Genomic DNA, 18,261 nt, shown 5'->3' with positions numbered 1-18,261 from the left:
ATTTTAATTAATGCATCATTGCTAAATAAAAATAGGCCTATTAATTCATTTAAATCTAATCCACTCTCTCTCTCTCTTTCTCTATAACAAAACATTTTTTTGTTCAAATGTGTTGACAACTGTTGGTAGTTTCCTGGTACTGAGAAGGAAATATCATTTGTAGCACTGCATGCACAGTTATTATCAACATGTGCTGATCATTTTAAAATGACAAATATATGCTGTTTAATAGCCCTTGCCGATATATATCACTCTGTCGCTACTATTTTGTGTCTTACAGACAGGGTCAGAAATTAAGCAGTGCTTGGTGCAAAAATGCTATCGAAAACGACTAAAATGCCTCCGATTTAAAATATGGGGCTGTGAAATGTCCCAGTAGAGCATTCATCTGTTTATTTTTATCTGTTATCTAACATTGTACATATTTCATTACATTCTATTTTAAGTCTATCTAGTGATGGGTTCAGTATGGACTTAGTGCCTCTCAAGGAATTGTAGCTGTCAGATTTATTCTGTTTTCGCTGTTTCAGATGCGAGTGTTGTTGAATACCCAAGCAAGTGTTTTTTGATTGCAGGAGGACGGGAGACTAAAATAAGCTCAGCTGAATGTAAGGAAACATTCTCAAGAACTCCAATCCACATACACATACAAATCTCACCATGTAAAATCGAATATGAATCATGGGACAATTATTTAAAATTCATATGGCAGAGTTTTTCATGATATCATTTGCATCGAAGTCCCTTTAAGAGTATTCTATAGTCTTTGATTTGCATTTGATGTTGATTCCGTTTTAAAGGTAATGGTTACATACATGTGCATTTCTTTAAGTGTCTTTCTTTTCTGCTTTCTGCCAAGTCTGTGAATATACCACTTTTTCAACTGTAGGCCTGTAGGTAAAGACGTCCCTTAATAGTACTCTCATTTCCTCTTTTTCTTTCTTTTCATTCCTCATTATCACATTCACGTGTCAAACGTGAAAACAATGTAATTACAAACGTCAACCTTGCAAACATCACCGCGCAACACTTGTTGATTGCTCACAGCTGGACCGATGAAAATGTCAATGTCAAGCAAAATGTGTAACTGAAGAAACTAAAAATTGCACAACATATGAATTTCACTGGCATAAAGAGCCTTATTCTTGCTTGCTCAGGTTTGTGATTTAGATCAATTGAAAAAAAACAAGCAAATCGGCATCAAAAATGCATTTAAAAAGCAAAGTGCCAAATGCTTTATTAAAATGCTATTTAAAAGGCATTTTTTAAATATTCAAACAATGTATAATTGCTGTATTTGTGATGTTTTTAACTTTTAAGACTTATAAAAATATTTGTGACCCTGGACCACAAAACCAGTCATAAGGGTCCATTTTTGGAAAGCTGAATAAATAAGCTTTCCATTAATGTATGTTTTTTTAAATAGGATATGACAGTATTTGGCCGAGATACAACTATTTGAAAAAAAAATCTAAATATTGAGAAAATCGCCTTCATCGTCCAAACGAAGTACTTAGCAATGCATGTTACTAATCAAAAATTACATTTTAATATATTTACGGTAGGAAATGTACAAAATATCTTCATGGAACATGATCTTTACGTAATATCCTAATAATTTTTGGCAAACAAGAAAATCCATGGTCATATAGGCTATGTGAATTAATGAAAACTGTAAACAGTCAATTTGAAAAGTTTTTTGTTCATTTACATTTTTGTTAATAAAAATGTATTTTTTTATGACACTCCTAGTCTCCCATATATATGATGTGCAGACCTGTTTGAAAGGGGTGTTTATAAATTTGACTAATCTACACTTTTATCACAAGGCAAAAATATCTGAAAGCACATTCAAAAACTTGGATTTATCCCAAAGAAACAGGACTTTATCGCAGATCGAAATAATTATTCTGGTGTGTTTTTTTTTCTTTTTCTTTTTTCCTCCTTTATTAGGATTAGCAACAAGTATACAAAAATATACAACCCTAGTAACAACAAAATGAAATAAAAAAACAACAACTATTATTCTGGTGTGCAATGCAGCTTTCCTCGCCCTGGACGTTGTTTCCCTCTCTGGTTAGCCACTTATCTGCTCTCGCGAGAATGCACGTGCTACCCCCTTCCCTTCCACCCCACCTCTCGCGAGATCTCGCGTCCGAAGGATGGTGTTGTGTTAGAGGGAGTGGGAGAGGAGGGTGAGGGGTACCCACAAAGATGTTGCGTGATTTTTTGGAAATTTATTTATTTAAATAAAAATGGCCGCCGCAGAGAGCGGAGAGGAGAGACTGTAAGTGTGAATCGCATCCATACCCATTGTCAGGGATTCCAATGTCAGGCGTCGCGAGCGGCGATGGCGTCGGTTTTGATCGTCGCTGTGATATTTTGTCAAGCAGGCGCAGCTGAGGGGATGTTAGCCGCGCTAGCCCGCGAAGGCGTTGAGATACGTCACTCGCATTTCTCCCGCTCTTTTTCCACGATCAGCGGACACTTTGTGCGGCACGCTTTAGTCCGGTGTCGTAAAAACTCTCCTGAAATCTGGAGCGAAGGGCTGCCTCGGGGTTTGGACGCACACATGTTTTGCTTTGCTGATATTAGCGGCTCTCGTTACGGCGCTCCTGTGTTTTTTAATTCCGAAGCGCTCGCTAGCTGTCAAAAACAGCGGACTGAAGTAAGTTAGCTCGCTTGTGGCGCTGCAGGACAAGGAAGGGGACCGAAATGAGATTTGCTCCAGATAGATCTGCCCGTCCTGTTGTGGAAAGGCTCGACGGAGTGCTTAGAAATTAGGTTAAGATGCGTTTTAGTCCAGTGCAATGCTGTGTAGGTAGCTGTGCATCATCAGGTACCAAGTTTGCGTATGCAAGCAAGTTGGCCAGTGTGCTGTTTCTCTGCCTTATGTCACTGTGCGTGCGTCTCTGTGTTGTTATTGCTGCTCGTTTTGCCCCTGCAGCATGCAAACCATGTAACTCCGGGTGCAAAACACACTGTTGTGCTTCTCGCATCACTGAAATATAGATATTCAGCTTGCTTTAGCAATGCACAAGGCACTCCCATGTGAGAGCAGGCTGGTGGTATTGTTGAGCTGACTTCCGGTAGCCAGCTAACAGATCTAGCAGCATCGTATTTGTCTCTCTCTCTGTGTGTGTGTGTGTGTGTGTGTGTGTGTGTGTGTGTGTGTGTGTGTGTGGGGTCGACCGCAGGAGGATTTGCACGAACTGAGTGACAAGCAAGACACAATGCTTCATGTCTTCTGCGCACACTTGTGACAGACAGGTCTCGAAGGCTCAACTTGCATCCTGTGCAACTTCTTCCTGTGTTGCATGCTCCATGAATTCATTGCAAGGGCAGGCACTGGCTAGATGAAACATTTTGTTTGTCAGCCGTGGAATATTTTCTCAAACTCAAACAGGTTATTATTTTGAACATTCATTATGAATTTCATTTGGTCTCTAAAATCTTGCTTTGAAATGTACTGGAAGTATTTTTTACTCGAAAATTGCTAGTAAATTTTACAAAAACGTTACAAGTTACAAGAAAATGGCATTGAATTAAACATTACGTTTTAAAGCAGAAAAACTGAAAGATTTTTTTTCTTGTAAAACGTTCTCTAATAATCTTTACTTTACAACTTTACAGTGGGGCAAATTTTCGACATTGTGAGTCAAAGGGTCTCTGGTTTTATGATGTCTTTTCAAAGACGGTTGTTCATTATGGTTAAACATGGTCCTTGCTTGTCCAACATGGTATAATTGTTCATGTTTGATTAGGTTTTATAAGAGGAGCTGTCTAATGCACATATTAATTGATTTCCAGCTGAGGTTCAAGGCCTTCGCTGCCTCCTACTTAATACTAAATTGAACAGTCAACGTTCACGATAAAAACTTAATTATGACCAATACCAATTCGCTTTCATTAAGGTTCTTTAATTGACTTGCCCCCAACAAAGTCATGGCTTAAAGAAAACTTATGACGTGCTGTTGTTCATTTGTGTTCATCTCATAAATGGGTAGTTCATGCTTAAAGGCGGGGTAATCGATTTCCGGTAGCCAATGTTGACATTTGAAATCGCCAAAATAAACCCACGAAAAGGGTCTCGCCCCTATTTTGATAGCTCCGCCCCGTACATACGTATGCAACCCAGGCAACGATTAGTTCTGTGAAACGAAACAAAACCAATGTTACACCGTGTCAACACCGGACGTGAGTGGCGCGGTGCGAGAACTCATTATAATCAGTGATGCTGTCTACACCATAGATATATATATATATATATATATACATATATCTATGGCCTACACTGGATGCGACACGACAAATCCCCGACAAAAAAATGCTGCTGCGTTCTATTCATGACGTATTGACACAAATTTTTAAATGATTTTCAACGATCGCTTTGTCGCGTCCAGTGTACTAGATAGACTTTAGCTGTTGCGGCGCAGACACAGTGTTACTCACCTATCGAGAAGAAACAAAGCAACCTCGGCGTCCGATCGCATGCCTTCCGCTCCTTGAGTTCTCTCCAGCGCTGGAAAGCTGATCTGATATTTACACGGGTCCTACTTCTTGCCTTGTTGCCGCCTTTTGTTCTGCAGACGTTTTCCTCTTGTTTTTTATCCGCCATCTATCTTTCGGTCGCTCGGCTCAGCTAATGTCCGTCCCGTGCACTGAACGTTCTCTCCTCCACTTCATAAGTAGACACGCCCCTTACTGCTGATTGGCTACAAGTTTGTTTTGCTACTGGCTCGAATAATTTTAAGCGTTTTTGAAAAATCGCTTACCCCACCTTTTAGGTCAGATCTATAAATTATTCCATGGCTAACAAATAGAATATCTAATCTACGCCAAATGATCCAGTATCTGCCCTAGCAATAATTTCATGGAGCATGCCACACATGATACAGAAGTAAATTAATAAATGTGAATGCATAAGATTAAGTTCAAATGTATGTAAATAAGGGAAACTATATATTAAGTCATGTGAGACTGGACTTTTAATAACGTAATACGTCTTCAATTCATTTTAGGTGGTCCTACAGTGTGGATCATTTTACAAATATTGATGAAATGCAAATATTCCATGTAGTTTCTCATTTAACATGAGGTCATAAAAGTTGCATACATAACATATATGCAAAATATATATAAAAAAAAGGTTTTGCAAGTAACATTGCAGGACGTGAACTTCCCAAAAAAGTTTTATGTCAGAACTGGCATATATGTTCTGCTAAAGTGATGAACTGATACAGGTTTTGCCTAAAATTACACTTATTAACAAAGTAATTGTAGAAATGCATATTCACGACACTTGCTCTTTAAAAGATATAAATCAAGAAGTCAAGTGAATATCACTGAGAATGTAGCGCAGTCTGCGGAAGTTTGTTTGGGTTTATTAGTTAAAAACACTAAAAGTTAATTATTTTAAACTTATTTTAAGAGTGTTAAAGAGTGTCAGTCCTCTTTTCTGTGTCACCAAGCATTTAAATCTTATTCAGAGTCGCCAGAACCTCAATATAACTACTCATCCCATGAAACGTTGTGATGCAATTGTTTTAAAAAATGTGAAAACTAAAACTGGTTGATTTTAAGCAAAACAGCATTCAATTCTAAATGATGTTCATTGCAGAATATTTATATGGATTTAAGTAGTTTGAGACTTGATGATGTTATTTGCAATGCTTTTTGAGAGTGAGCGGTCACTGCATAACTATTTTGCTGCGATTTCAATCTCTATATAAATGTTTTGGTGTGCATCTCATTTTAGGATTATGGATTGCATAGTTTTTCACTGGGAATTTCACTGGAAAGAAACCATTTTGAATTAAATTATATTAAGCAACTTTTAAAAAGGAAGTTTTTGCTGACCTCTACAGAAGCATATATAATATGATCGCTTAACAGTCTTTGAGCTTATGAAAGGTTTATATGTTATTGTTAAAAATCAAGTCCTCTTTGGTGAAAATGTGATTTCTGCTTCTGGAAACCAACTGTTGCTCTCTACTAAAGTTTTAAAGGGGTCATATGACATTGCTAAAAAAGAACATTATTTGGTGTAATGAAATGTGTTTATGCGGTTTAAGGTCCAAAAAACACATTATTTTCCACATACTGTACATTATTGTTTCTCCTCTATGCCCCGCCTTTCTGAAACGTGTCGATTTTTACAAAACTCATCGTTCTGAAAAGCGAGGTGTGCTCTGATTGGCCAGCTATCCAGTGCGTTGTGATTGGCCGAATACCTCAAAGTGTGACGGAAATGTTACGACCCTTACCATATTGTGATTAGGGTTGCAAAGGGGTGGAAAATTTCCGTAAATTTCTGGAAACTTTCCAAAAATCCCTGGAATATTCCAAAAAAATCCTGGAAAGTTTCCTAAATTTCTGGAATATTTCCGAAATTTATTGGAAATTTTCCACCTTTTTGCAACCCTAACTGTGATGCCTTGTCCCGGCGTGATGAGACAAAACCAATAAAACCCATTATAAACGAGGCATTTGTTGCATCCAGTGGGGACATAATTACGGATTATAATGACTTGTACTGTCTTTTTATGCGTTGCGTTGCGTCGCGCGGCGTGTAAACATAAAACCATGTCTGCATTTGTGATCGGAGAAATAACAAACAACAAGTGCTACTCTACACTGCTCGTTTGAATCATCAGTGTCAAATTCTTTAAATATGAAAACGTACTTACAGTCTGTGAGTCAGAACAGCCGGCATTGTAGTCTACTCTTCCAGGATCAGGAAACAGTCCTCCATAAAATGCGCTGCACACATCTGAATATTTGGGTTGAACTGTTCTGGAACAGTGTTGTAAATACAACTTAACCACTGATTTCTAGTCGTGTCCTCTTTTGGAAGACGAAACAAAGTAGTTTCGCTTTCGCAACGAAACACACAGTGTCTCCACGGCATAGCGGCAGCAGCAACAATACTACAGCGAGAATCAAAGTTACGCCTTCTTTCTTTGCTTGAACATTTGGGCGGTGTTATGCAAATCTTTCCACACAGTGACATGTGGGGGCGTGTTTAAACGAGGCATTTTAGGAGGGCGTGGACATGTCAACTTTTAAATAGAATATCTCTTTGGGTTTGAGACTCCAGGATCAGGAAACAGTCCTCCATAAAATGCGCTGCACACATCTGAATATTTGGGTTGAACTGTTCTGGAACAGTGTTGTAAATACAACTTCACCACTGATTTCTAGTCGTGTCCTCTTTTGGAAGACGAAACAAAGTAGTTTCGCTTTCGCAACGAAACACACAGCGTCTCCACGGCATAGCGGCAGCAACAACAATACTACAGCGAGAATCAAAGTTACGCCTTCTTTCTTTGCTTGAACATTTGGGCGGTGTTATGCAAATCTTTCCACACAGTGACATGTGGGGGCGTGTTTAAACGAGGCATTTTAGGAGGGCGTGGACATGTCAACTTTTAAATAGAATATCTCTTTGGGTTTGAGACTTTAGTCTTTGCAACTTTAGGGATCTTATCTATTCAAGAACAGCTTGTAACACTCCAAAGAGAAAGGAAAACTTGAAATCGCGTCATATGACTCCTTTAAAACCTGTGAAATTGCATTGTGGGAAATGCTGCTATTGTTAGCTCACTGTTTATAGTGCAGATTAAATATTCTAGCTATACTTCACGTGTATACAAAGTGCAGTTAAATGCAATTCAAATATGTACCTTTATTTGCAATATAGTATGATAATGTGCTCAAATTGAATGCGTCTAATGAATGTTTGTTTTTAACTTTGTTTTAATCTTCTGTTTCGAAGGTGTGGTGACTCTTGTTGATGTACTGAAACATGTCAGCAACTATTTTTGCAGACTGTTAGTCATTGTTAAAGTGAGTGTAACATAAAAGAACAAAGTAACTATTTGTTTCAGCTTTATGTACCTGGTAAACTTTGTGGATGTGTTCATCACCTGAGTTTTCCTTCTGAAGTTCAACACTGTTCTGTCATCGAAAGTGACAGCATTTGAGCTTAAAACATGTGGGATCTGTTATAGTTAGAGACGACTGAAGAAAAAGTTCAAAATAAGTAGGCAGCATGTTTTGGTTAGTTATTTTTCCCTTTCTTTCTTTGCTGTAGATATGAAAATGAAGTTTACAATATATTTGTTTCATTGTGATCTGATGTTTTTATGGACGAAATATTGTGACCACCATGTGGTTACGATGACAAAAACATATGTTTAGAGTAATCTGCCAATTAAGTTTAAGGCAAATTAAGTTGATCATTGTGTAAAAATGACAAAGAGTTTGCTGTCGCCTAGAGGGACAAGCCACAGACAAGCGGGAAATTCCTCCGTTCTCTGAAGACACAATGATTCAACCTCCACGTCAAGGTTTTGCTTGACACGGGCGTCTCGACACCTTTAGGGTGGTTTCCGTGTGTCTAAGCAAGAGTAGAAATCAGATTGAACGTGTTTCTCCTGAAGTTACGAAATAGACACATCCTAGAATCAGGTTTCACATGACGCCTAAAGATGTTAAGATGCGAATTGCATCAGTTTATTCGGTTAACTGAGTTTTATGTTAACACTTCAAATTCGGGCCACATCTCGCCTGCTCGTTGGTGGCACTTAACAGAGCTTGTGTGATCTGAAAATGAGCATGCTTTGATGCCAAAATATTGAATTTATGATGGCAAACGTGCAAGCGCAGCACTTCTGTTCAGTTTAAAACATACTTTATAGACATTTAGACAAATGGTTGACTTGAATACGGACCCATAAGACTGTCATCCTGTCTCAGTGTGCCACTTATTTCTTGTGTTGTCAGCAGAGGTGTGGACAAGAATGAAGACCAGGAGGGCTCAAAAGACAAGACTCAGAAGCAGAAGAAAAACAAAAGGGAACGGCAAGATGTGGAAAAACTCGAGGCCACAGTGTCCGTTCCTCCACCCCCGCCCCTCATTACGCAGGGGGATGTTGGACAACAGACAGAGGCAGGGAAGTCTGAACCCATTGACCCTGAAGTTGGAGCTGCTCTCAGCGCTCCAGAATCTTCCGCATCGGCCAAGCAGCGGCGTTCCATCATTCGAGACAGAGGCCCACTGTATGACGACCCTTCACTGCCTCAAGGTTGGACGCGCAAGCTGAAACAGCGCAAGTCGGGGCGATCCGCTGGAAAATTTGATGTCTACCTGATCAAGTTAGTGCAAATTGCTGGAAGTTAGTGCTTTTTTGAGAGCGACTGAGATGATATTCGTTTCGTAATGCTGCATCCAAATGACACATGTAACAAATCAGTCATTATGAAAGTTAGGTTATTGTGTTTGAAGAGTCATTGACTTCTAATTAAAAGGGACGGCATGCTGCTTCCCAACAAAACTAAACCTGCCAACACTGGAAGTACCAGTTAGGCCCTCATTTAATATGCTATATTCCCCGTTTACATATGTTTACCTATATCATGAATTATTTATGATGTTTTTGGTTTCTGGCCTACAAATTTAAATCATCTTTTATTCCTCACCATATTTATATATGCAGTTTTAACATGTGAAATTGTTTCGGCCTATACAAAGTCAGTTTTATAGTGATGTTTTGAGTTAGAAGCTTTCCCATTTTATTATCATTGAAGCCTGAAGGACCGTTTTCATCGATAAAGATGCAGTTTTAATAATCATTCTAAATTTAAAAGAATGGCAAAGTCCACACCAGAGCTACAACTTTAATGATAACAGCACAGAGGATCAATATAGTTGGAATCATTTCCAAAATGATTTTTTTCTAGCTAATGAATCATAAAAACAGACAGCCAATCAGAATCCATTCTGCTTTACAGAGCTCGAGCATTTAAAGTGGCAGACGACATAAATGCAGCATGTGCTTATAATAAACAGAGCGTTGTTGTGTGCTGGTGTGGACGCTAATATAGTTATCATTCTTGATATGAACAGCCTTTTAATCACAGATTCATGGCTGATTTGTCTAAGGTGGCTTGTCGCTTCCAGTGTAAGACGAGCTTGTGTAACAGGTCCCAGCAGCATTTGAAGCATGATATAACAAGTCAGTGGTTGTTCAATAAATATAAATTACAAGTATAGAGAGAGAGTTGTGCATTACACTGGTCGGGGTCACAGAGATTTGTGTTTTAGAGCCGAATGTGGATTGATTTATATGATTTGTTGTATGGCTAAATAATTCAGTGTTATGAAGTGTATTGTTCTGCCAAACAATTTGACAAAAAACTAAATGAATAGGGGTGCATGCTGTTCAACACTGACCTATGTGTCATAGGTCCCACTGTTTTTTTTCTTTCTTTGATTTCATTTTATTCTTATTAAAAGGTGCTTAATAAAAATAAATGTGAAATCAAAGAAAATATTTGTATTTGGACTACAGGTTTGTGTTTTTTTTACTTCCCATAATGGATTTTTTCCCCTTTATTTCATTTTATTAAAGGGTGTTTAATAAGAAGTGTAATTCAAGAAAATACTCGTATTTGATTTAAAAATACAAATTTAGTGCACATAAACTTTCTCAAACTCTCAAATTGTTTTCTTAAAATTACAGTCATCAATTAGTATACTACAAAATATATTGTTTTTGTTTTTTTCAGCCCAGAAGGGAAAGCCTTCCGTTCCAAAGTGGAGCTCATGGCGTACTTCCAAAAGGTGGGCGATACCACCACGGATCCTAATGACTTTGACTTCACAGTCACGGGCCGCGGGAGCCCCTCTCGCAGAGAAAAGAGACCGCCAAAGAAGCCTAAAGTGGTCAAGCCCTCCGGTCGCGGGAGGGGTCGGCCAAAAGGCAGTGGCAAGGTACGGCATGCCACGGAAGGGGTGGCCGTAAAGCGTGTCATAGAAAAGAGTCCAGGAAAACTCCTCGTAAAGATGCCCTTTGTGGCCCCCAAAACTGAACCAGGGGCTCCAGTGGGGCAAGCGCCAGTTGCCAAAGTGCGCCGAGGCCGCAAGCGGAGATCGGAACAGGAACTGCCAAGCATGCCCAAAAAACGTGGCCGCAAGCCAGCAGCCGCTTCGCAATCGGCGGTGGGGACGGGCTCAGCCGTCGCATACGCCGCCGCAGCCATCCTCACCGCCGAGGCCAAGAAAAAAGCTCAGAAGGAGTCTTCCGTAAAGCCTGTTCAGGAGAGGGCACTTCCCATCAAGAAACGCAAAACTCGAGAGACTTTAGAGGGGTTGGAAGGATCAACCGCTTCCACGACGGAGACATTCGCACCGGGGATAGCAAAACGACTGACTGCATCAACTGTGACCCCTACTGGGGAGGAGGTAGAAATGGGACAGAAGTCTCACAAGCATCCCGGCCGGAAGCACAAAGAGGCATCCACGGATCCGGGAAATGGCAGCAGCAGTAGCAGCGGGACGGCAACCAGCGGCAGTGGACCGAAGAGTCACAAGAAGAGAGATCAGCGAGGTCAGCACTTTAAACACCACCACCATCATCACCACCACCAACACCACCATCTGCAGGCCATGCCGCCCTCCACCTACACTCCGCAGGCTCACCAGCTCTCCCTGGGTCACTCCACGCAAGGGGGGCCGCCTGCAACCACGGAAAACGAACCCCAGGACTTGAGCACCTCCAGGCCCAAAGCGGAGCATGTGGCCTGCAGGGAGGAAGCGAGAACTGATAGCTCCTCGAGCAGGGACGCTCAGAACGCGAGCAAGATGGCCTCCTCTGACCTGAGAGGGCAGCAGACGACTGTGACGGGGGATGGGAAGGAGCTGAGAGACATTGTTCCTCCCTCCGCCGTTCCGAGGCCGAGCCGAGAGGAAACGGTCGAGTCCCGGACATCAGTGAGCGAGCCAGTGAGCTGACTGACTAAGTGACTGATTGGCAACAGCTTTGCGCGCGGAGAGTCGGAGGCGGTCGTGGCGAGACGAGTGATTTTTCGTTCTTTTTTTACTGAGGAAAAAAAGAAAAAGGAAACAAAAATGTAAACGTACTTAAAGGCAGCTGTTGTGTCTCGTTCTCTCTGTGGGTTGGACGCGGGGCGATAATTCTCTTTGCTTCCGGATGAATTCTCTGCTAAAGTTTTTCTTTATGGTTTCCTTTTATTTCCCACTATATCTTTGTATTAGTATATCTTGGCACTCACCTAAACCAGTTATTCCTTTGTCGGAGCTTGTAGGAAGTAGAAACACACTCAAGTGGTAATGGATGTACAAGTCACATGCCATAGTTGTCGTAAAGCGAAACTTTCCGATCAAAAATGCTCTCGAAAGTACTAAAATGCCTCATAGTCATGTCATCTCAACCCTAGCAAAAAGGTGTTCTATCAGTGTGTTCTTCCTTTTGTGTCAAAAACGAATGGGCAAGTCTGACGGCAAGCTGAAGAAAATAGGGCCACATTTCCGATCTCCACCTTTTCCATTTGAGTCGGACGCAGCTGTTGCAGCATCCTCACCTTTGAAATAAGACGCTAGCTTAACTCCGACAGAAAAGAACTTCCTAGTTGTGGGTTCGTGCCAAGCTGAAATTTCCAGCCTGTTGACCTGTAAAGATCAATTGAATTTGGAAGTAGTATTTCCTTTGAGATGTTGGTCTATTAAGCGCACGTGTCTATTAATTATCAGTAGTTCAGTTAACCTAATCACCTGTTTCGGCGGTGCCTGGGAAAATGCGACTAGAGCGAAAAGCTCTATTTTTCATTTTCTCCGGTGGGGAAGATAAAGCACAAATGTGTTTGTTAGGGAATATTGAAAGCACAGTCCAGTGTAGCATCTGGAGTAGATGTCAACTCGCGTAAAAGAATACGGAAAAAGGAATGTGTTATGTTTACCTGCTTTTTTCCCATGAAGTACAATTTAAAGAGTGGCCTTGTGTTCTTGCGACACAAATCCCTAACAAAAAAAAAAAAAAAATACCGTTTCAAATGATGTAGCTTTTGGTTTTATTGTGTGTGTGGTTATAGACTAATGCCATAGAGCTGCTGTTCTAAAAACGATTCTGACGGGAAAGTTAATAGATGGCTATATTAATATAATGTCTTGTCAGGCTGTAGCCGTGTCAAATGCATGGGTTGCTGATGTTTGCGTGCTTTGCGTGCTATTTATTACAGTACTCCGACATTGTCTTTCTTGTACATAAAGCCAGGTTCAGAACTAACGATGAGGGTCAAACGTTATAGATGCGTAAATATTTTGAATTATGAGTATAATGAAATATTACTTGGCAACAAATGAAAGAAAAACGTGCATACTTTGTACAACACCATGCAATCATGAATGGTCCTATTAGTTTTCTAAAGCCTACTTTTTCAAAATGACAGAGAACATTTGCAATCAGAAAGAAGGACACCAAATCACGGCTCCGTGCATGAAGTTGTTAGAGATTAGACATACTAAAGATGTCTTAGTAATTAATTTGATTGTACCTTTGGGATGAAATGTAATCCTAAGGAAATTCTGAACCAAAACTGAGGAAGTTCTTCTTTGTTGATTATGTCAAATTGATTAGGATTTTACAGAAACTTTACAGCACTTTTTCTGTTTCATTTTTGTTTCTTCTTCTAGATGAATTGCACCTTACTTTAAAAGCACCTTCACAGAATCAAATATTGCAATTGTGAGAAGCCTACCCATTTATTTGCATATGTTTTTCTAGTTAGCCTTGCACAGACTTCTGTTTCATGTCTGGAGGTTGTAATTTTCTTCAGATGTGTGTTAGAATAGAATGCATGTTCAGTGTCGTTATAAAGAGCCATTGTTTTGTTTAGGTTAGCTTTTTCTGTAAAAATACCCCATATTTACCAAATTGTCACGCATAATGGCTACATTTCACTAATAATAGTGATGGGTCAGGTCCGAGTCGAGTCAAAGTCCTTAGTCAATTGAATTTGAGTGGGAAACAGTTTTTAATGTCTTGTCATCTTAATTTTATGTTGTTACTTATTTTTATCTATCATGTTATGCATGACGTGGATTCGACTGTACACAAAAAATCTGAAATGTCATAATCCGTGTCAAATTCCACCCAAATGCATCCAAGTCTGAGTTCATTCATAATTGCAGTCCGAGTCCAAGTACCACACCTCTAACTTAAAGTATATGAGATCACATATTTATGGCCAGTAATGAGATGACAAAGGCAGTTAGTAAATGTCCTGATGTTTGACTGTTACATGCAACTCTGTGTGCTTGTCCAATCTAATAGAAAAAAATCACACAAAAAATTTTTTATATATACATTAGACATGTATAGACATATATATATATATATATATATATATATAACATTAAATCCAAAGCAAACAAACCATACCATTTCAGTTATTATGTATAAAACCAATTATTATCTGATGTCATCACAGATTATAATTTTGTATTCTAGATATTGCAATTGCTGTTTTGAGTTAGAGTTGCTGCTCTTTTTTTCGCCCTCAAAGTATTGTGTACAGGTTTGTTTGTGTATGAAATCTTATACATTCACGGTTATTGTGGCTTGGGTGATGGATGTGCATTGTCACTGACATAAATGCAGAAAAATGTGTACAACTAAACCTTAATCAGTCATAACGCTCAGCACTTGTTAAATCTTTTCGTCTGGTACCAAGTGTGTTTCAGAGTAGACTCGTTATCTGGAATCTTAAATATAATTTTTTTTGGTCGCTAAATGTGTAGATTAAATTACGATCGGCAATCACGAGGAACATTGCATATTTATTTTCCCCCTCAAGTCTTATTTAGATCGAAAGTGTCTCCATTCTCTTCCTCCAGCCTCACGCTCCCTCGACCCTCACGGGGAAGAGGTTTCCGCTCCAAACAAGGGCTATGTAATCATTTCAAATAGTCAAAAGCAGATGAAGGAAATAGATTTTTAAGTCAGACGAACGCACGGTCTGGTCCTCGCTGCAAAGGCAAACTCAGTTAATTGCTTGAGGTCAAACAGGAGACTTTAAGTGTTAAAGTCAAACACCACCGGCTCACCCTCTGTCCTCTGTAGAGTTCGAGCGCTCACTTATAACCGGCGGCTGACGTTGTGTCCTGTCTGCGGTGAACGTCTCCCTGGTCTGATTAAACTCGGGCGGGAGATCGGAGGTAGACGAATGGATTCCTCGGCAAGCACATTTCTCAGTTACAGGTTCAGAACAGTAGCGATGGAATGAAACCTCCAGACATGAATTGAAGTTACGACTCACAAGCTGCATCAGTCTGGCTGAAACAGAAAGGGTAGTGCCTTTATTTTGGGAGACTTACTAAGGTGGTAGAAGTGACCTTTGATTCTAAAGAAACACCTTTATCCCAATGAAGCAACGTGGAAGGTGACTTTGCTCAAATGCTTGGATTTTATTTGGTCATTTTTCATAGGTAGAACGTGCACTGGTGTGTGTGTTGTAACTAGGGTTGTTCATTTTTCTTTTTTTACATCAGCTGGGCGTTTGTGTCCACCTAGAAAGGATGTATTGTTAAGAACTTCTTGCCTTTTGTAGCGCTCAAAGCCCACTTACAAAAATGGAGCCCTACAAATGGGTAAAGACAGAAAAAGAAGAATACTTTTATTATTTATATATGTTGGTTTGTTTGATTTCCTTCTTTGTTTGGGTTATTTGTGCCTCTGGCACCGAAATATGCTTTGGAATGTCCTTGTGTCCCTGTAGCCAAAAATACATGCTATGTACGTGAACATGTATCAATATGCATGATTGCCATTAGAAGATAGGACATTGCTTGCCCTTTACTATTATATATAAAGATGAGCTGAGCCCAACCACACCAACCGAATCCGAAAGATTTCATGAGGTATAAAAAACTGAATGTGTTCTGTTTAATGAAGGTTGTGCACTTTGGTCCGTTTAATATGAACAGATTTGTTTCATTGAAGTATTGTTTGATTTAACTGATGGTAGCTGAGTTTGGGCTTCAAACGCCTCTCCTTGTAGTGGCTAGAGTCATTTGTAGATTTCTGTGTTAGATTTATTTTTATTAGTATTTTTTTTGTTTTTTCCAATTATGAATCCAACTTTGGAAATAGACCGTTTTATCTTCATAGCAATAGTGCGATAGTATACCCAGCAGATCGGATATGAGTTTTCTCCTTTAGTATGTCTCTGATTTGTGTTACAGTAGGACTGAAGTAAAAGAAATGTACCTTTACGACTAAAATGCAGCACTTTGAATGGTGCAAGGAGGACAATTTCAAGTCAAATGAAACCGAAGTTAAACTATAAGAAATAGATTCCAGTTCCACCGTGGTAGAAAGTTCATGGTCTATTTAACATAGTTTTGTGCCTTGAAGTTTCAGTAATAGAATTTATCTTTATACTGTAGTTGTATTTTTATTCCGAGTCCTGTGTTTGCCTCTTGTTGGTATTCAGTGCTATGGATGTATTAAGGATTTATAGAGATCAAGAATATGTTTGCCTTGCTTTATTTTCTTAATTGAGAAAAAAAAAGCATAATATTAGGGAGATGTACTTGGGCAATATTGACGATGTAAAAAGCTATAGGATTTTGATGTTTTTTCATCCCTGATATGTTGAATGTTTCACATATTATTAAGTAACGTGTGTTTGTTGGGAAATATTCTCCATTTTAACATGACCATTAAAAAAAAAAAAAAAAGAAACAAAACTTGGCCTCAAACATAATCTTCCAATCACATTTTATGACACAAAAAAAACGTCAACCTTGACCGGACGGACAACGAGTCTAAGATCTGCACTTTATAAAATATGTTTCCCGGCAGGACTCACCATTAACTTTTTGTATGTATTTTTTTACCCTTGTCCAAAGCTGTTTTGTTTCCATATTATTTTTTGATTTAGATTTAAATAAAAGGGATGGGTAGTCTGCATCTAAAATTTTTATTTTTATTTTAACCAAACAATCCTAAAGACTATGTGTCAGTGGTTATTCACCATCTGCCAAGCTAAGTCCTTGCCTTCCTGAAAGTGAAAAGTATAGTTTGTGTCTACTTTTATAGTTCTGTGTTACTGTATCATTTGTTTGCCGTATGTAACAGATACACAATAGTAAACAACATTTACCTGCTCTCTGTCTAAAACATTTATTTGACCTGCATCACAAACAAAACAATGTTAGTGATGTTTCCTTATTGTGAAAGATCAGGGTTTTAGCTATAATTCAATCATGTTAGAAAAACGTAAACAAGGAAAAGTACTGATGGCTGTAATCTGGAAAGCAAAATCGACGTTTCAGTTTCACTTGGGGGTTTTTCTCTTGAGGTTTTGTCAGGCACGGCGCCAGAATTTTTTCTTTACTGGTGCTAAGGGGGGGCTAGACCAATATGTGGGGGTGCTTAGAAAATAAATTATATTGATGACGTCAGAGTTACTTCATAAAGAAATGGGGCTAAACCGGGGCTATTAAAAATTCTGACGGGGCTATAGCCCCCCCTAGTGTAGCGCCGTCACTGGGTTTTGTAGTTGAACTTGAATTAAAGGGGTCATATGATGCAATTTCAAGTTTTCCTTTCTCTGTGGAGTGTTACAAGCTGATTGTGCATAGATAAGATCCCTGAAGTTGCAAAGACTAAAGTCTCAAAACCAAAGAGATATTCTTTATCAAAGTTAAGACTCTGCCACGCCCCCCTAAAACGGCTCGTTCTAACACGCCCCCACATATCTACCTCACTATGTGGAAATATTTGCATAATGCACCCAAATGTGCACGCAAAGAAAGAAGGCGTGGTTTCAGTAACCGCAGTTAGTGTTGAAGCAGCATGTCAGGGAGACGCTGTGTGTTTCTAGACGAAAGCAAAAGCACTTCCGAAAGTAGATGCATTTAGGCATCTTTAAGATCACTTACAACAGAACAGCAATGCATTTGATGGACAACTGTTACGTGAACCTAGGAGAGGAGGTCATTCGAACTTTGCTATGACAATCTGGCGCTTCTGAATCAGCTACTGTTTTGTTATTAGTTTACGTATTTGCTATTGACTGTTCAAATGTGGAGTTTTACGCATCGTGTGTGTGTGTGTGTGTGAGAGAGAGAGCGCGTCACATCACAGTGGAGTCAGCTGTTTTAACTGTGGCTTGTGTACTGCAAACACATACCAGCTTCATCACTGTGTCCGTCACGCGACTCTGTTCCCCTTTCGGGCTCTGTCTTTACATTTATTTTGAAAGATGAAGCTGGTGATTATGGTAAGGGGCGTTACATTTCCGACGAGTGCTTGCGGTGTTCGGCCAATCACAATGCACTGGGTCAGCTGGCCAATCAGAGCAGACTGTGCTTGTCGGAAGGAGGGACTTTGTAGAAAACGAAGCGTTTGAGAGAGGCGGGGGATAGAGGACCTACAATAATGTTCAGTATTT

The 18,261-nt window shown here is 39.6% G+C and overlaps 1 protein-coding gene across 1 annotated transcript; it reads left to right on the top strand.

The window, feature by feature from the left end:
• Positions 1-2,033: 2,033 nt before the first annotated feature.
• Positions 2,034-14,147, top strand: LOC107552216 (methyl-CpG-binding protein 2-like). Its single transcript, XM_016234065.1, has 3 exons — positions 2,034-2,287; positions 8,791-9,159; positions 10,573-14,147. The coding sequence occupies exons 1-3, from the start codon at positions 2,256-2,258 to the stop codon at positions 11,795-11,797; spliced, it is 1,626 nt and encodes a 541-aa protein (XP_016089551.1). The 5' UTR covers positions 2,034-2,255; the 3' UTR covers positions 11,798-14,147.
• Positions 14,148-18,261: the final 4,114 nt, after the last annotated feature.

The sequence above is a fragment of the Sinocyclocheilus grahami genome, unplaced genomic scaffold (genome assembly GCF_001515645.1).
Source record: "Sinocyclocheilus grahami isolate Dianchi unplaced genomic scaffold, SAMN03320097.WGS_v1.1 scaffold442.1, whole genome shotgun sequence".
Classification (NCBI taxonomy): Eukaryota; Metazoa; Chordata; class Actinopteri; order Cypriniformes; family Cyprinidae; genus Sinocyclocheilus; species Sinocyclocheilus grahami.
Note: the sequence above shows the minus strand (reverse complement) of the source record. Positions and strands in the feature narration are given on the sequence as shown.

What these genes read in the sequence shown, in the direction of transcription:
- LOC107552216 (XM_016234065.1), top strand. Translation starts at nt 2,256, where the DNA reads ATGGCCGCCGCAGAGAGCGGAGAGGAGAGACT. An exon ending in GAGAGCGGAGAGGAGAGACT is followed by an intron (nt 2,288 to 8,790) that starts GTAAGTGTGAAT and finishes TGTTGTCAGCAG; the next exon opens with AGGTGTGGACAAGAATGAAG. An exon ending in TTTGATGTCTACCTGATCAA is followed by an intron (nt 9,160 to 10,572) that starts GTTAGTGCAAAT and finishes TGTTTTTTTCAG; the next exon opens with CCCAGAAGGGAAAGCCTTCC.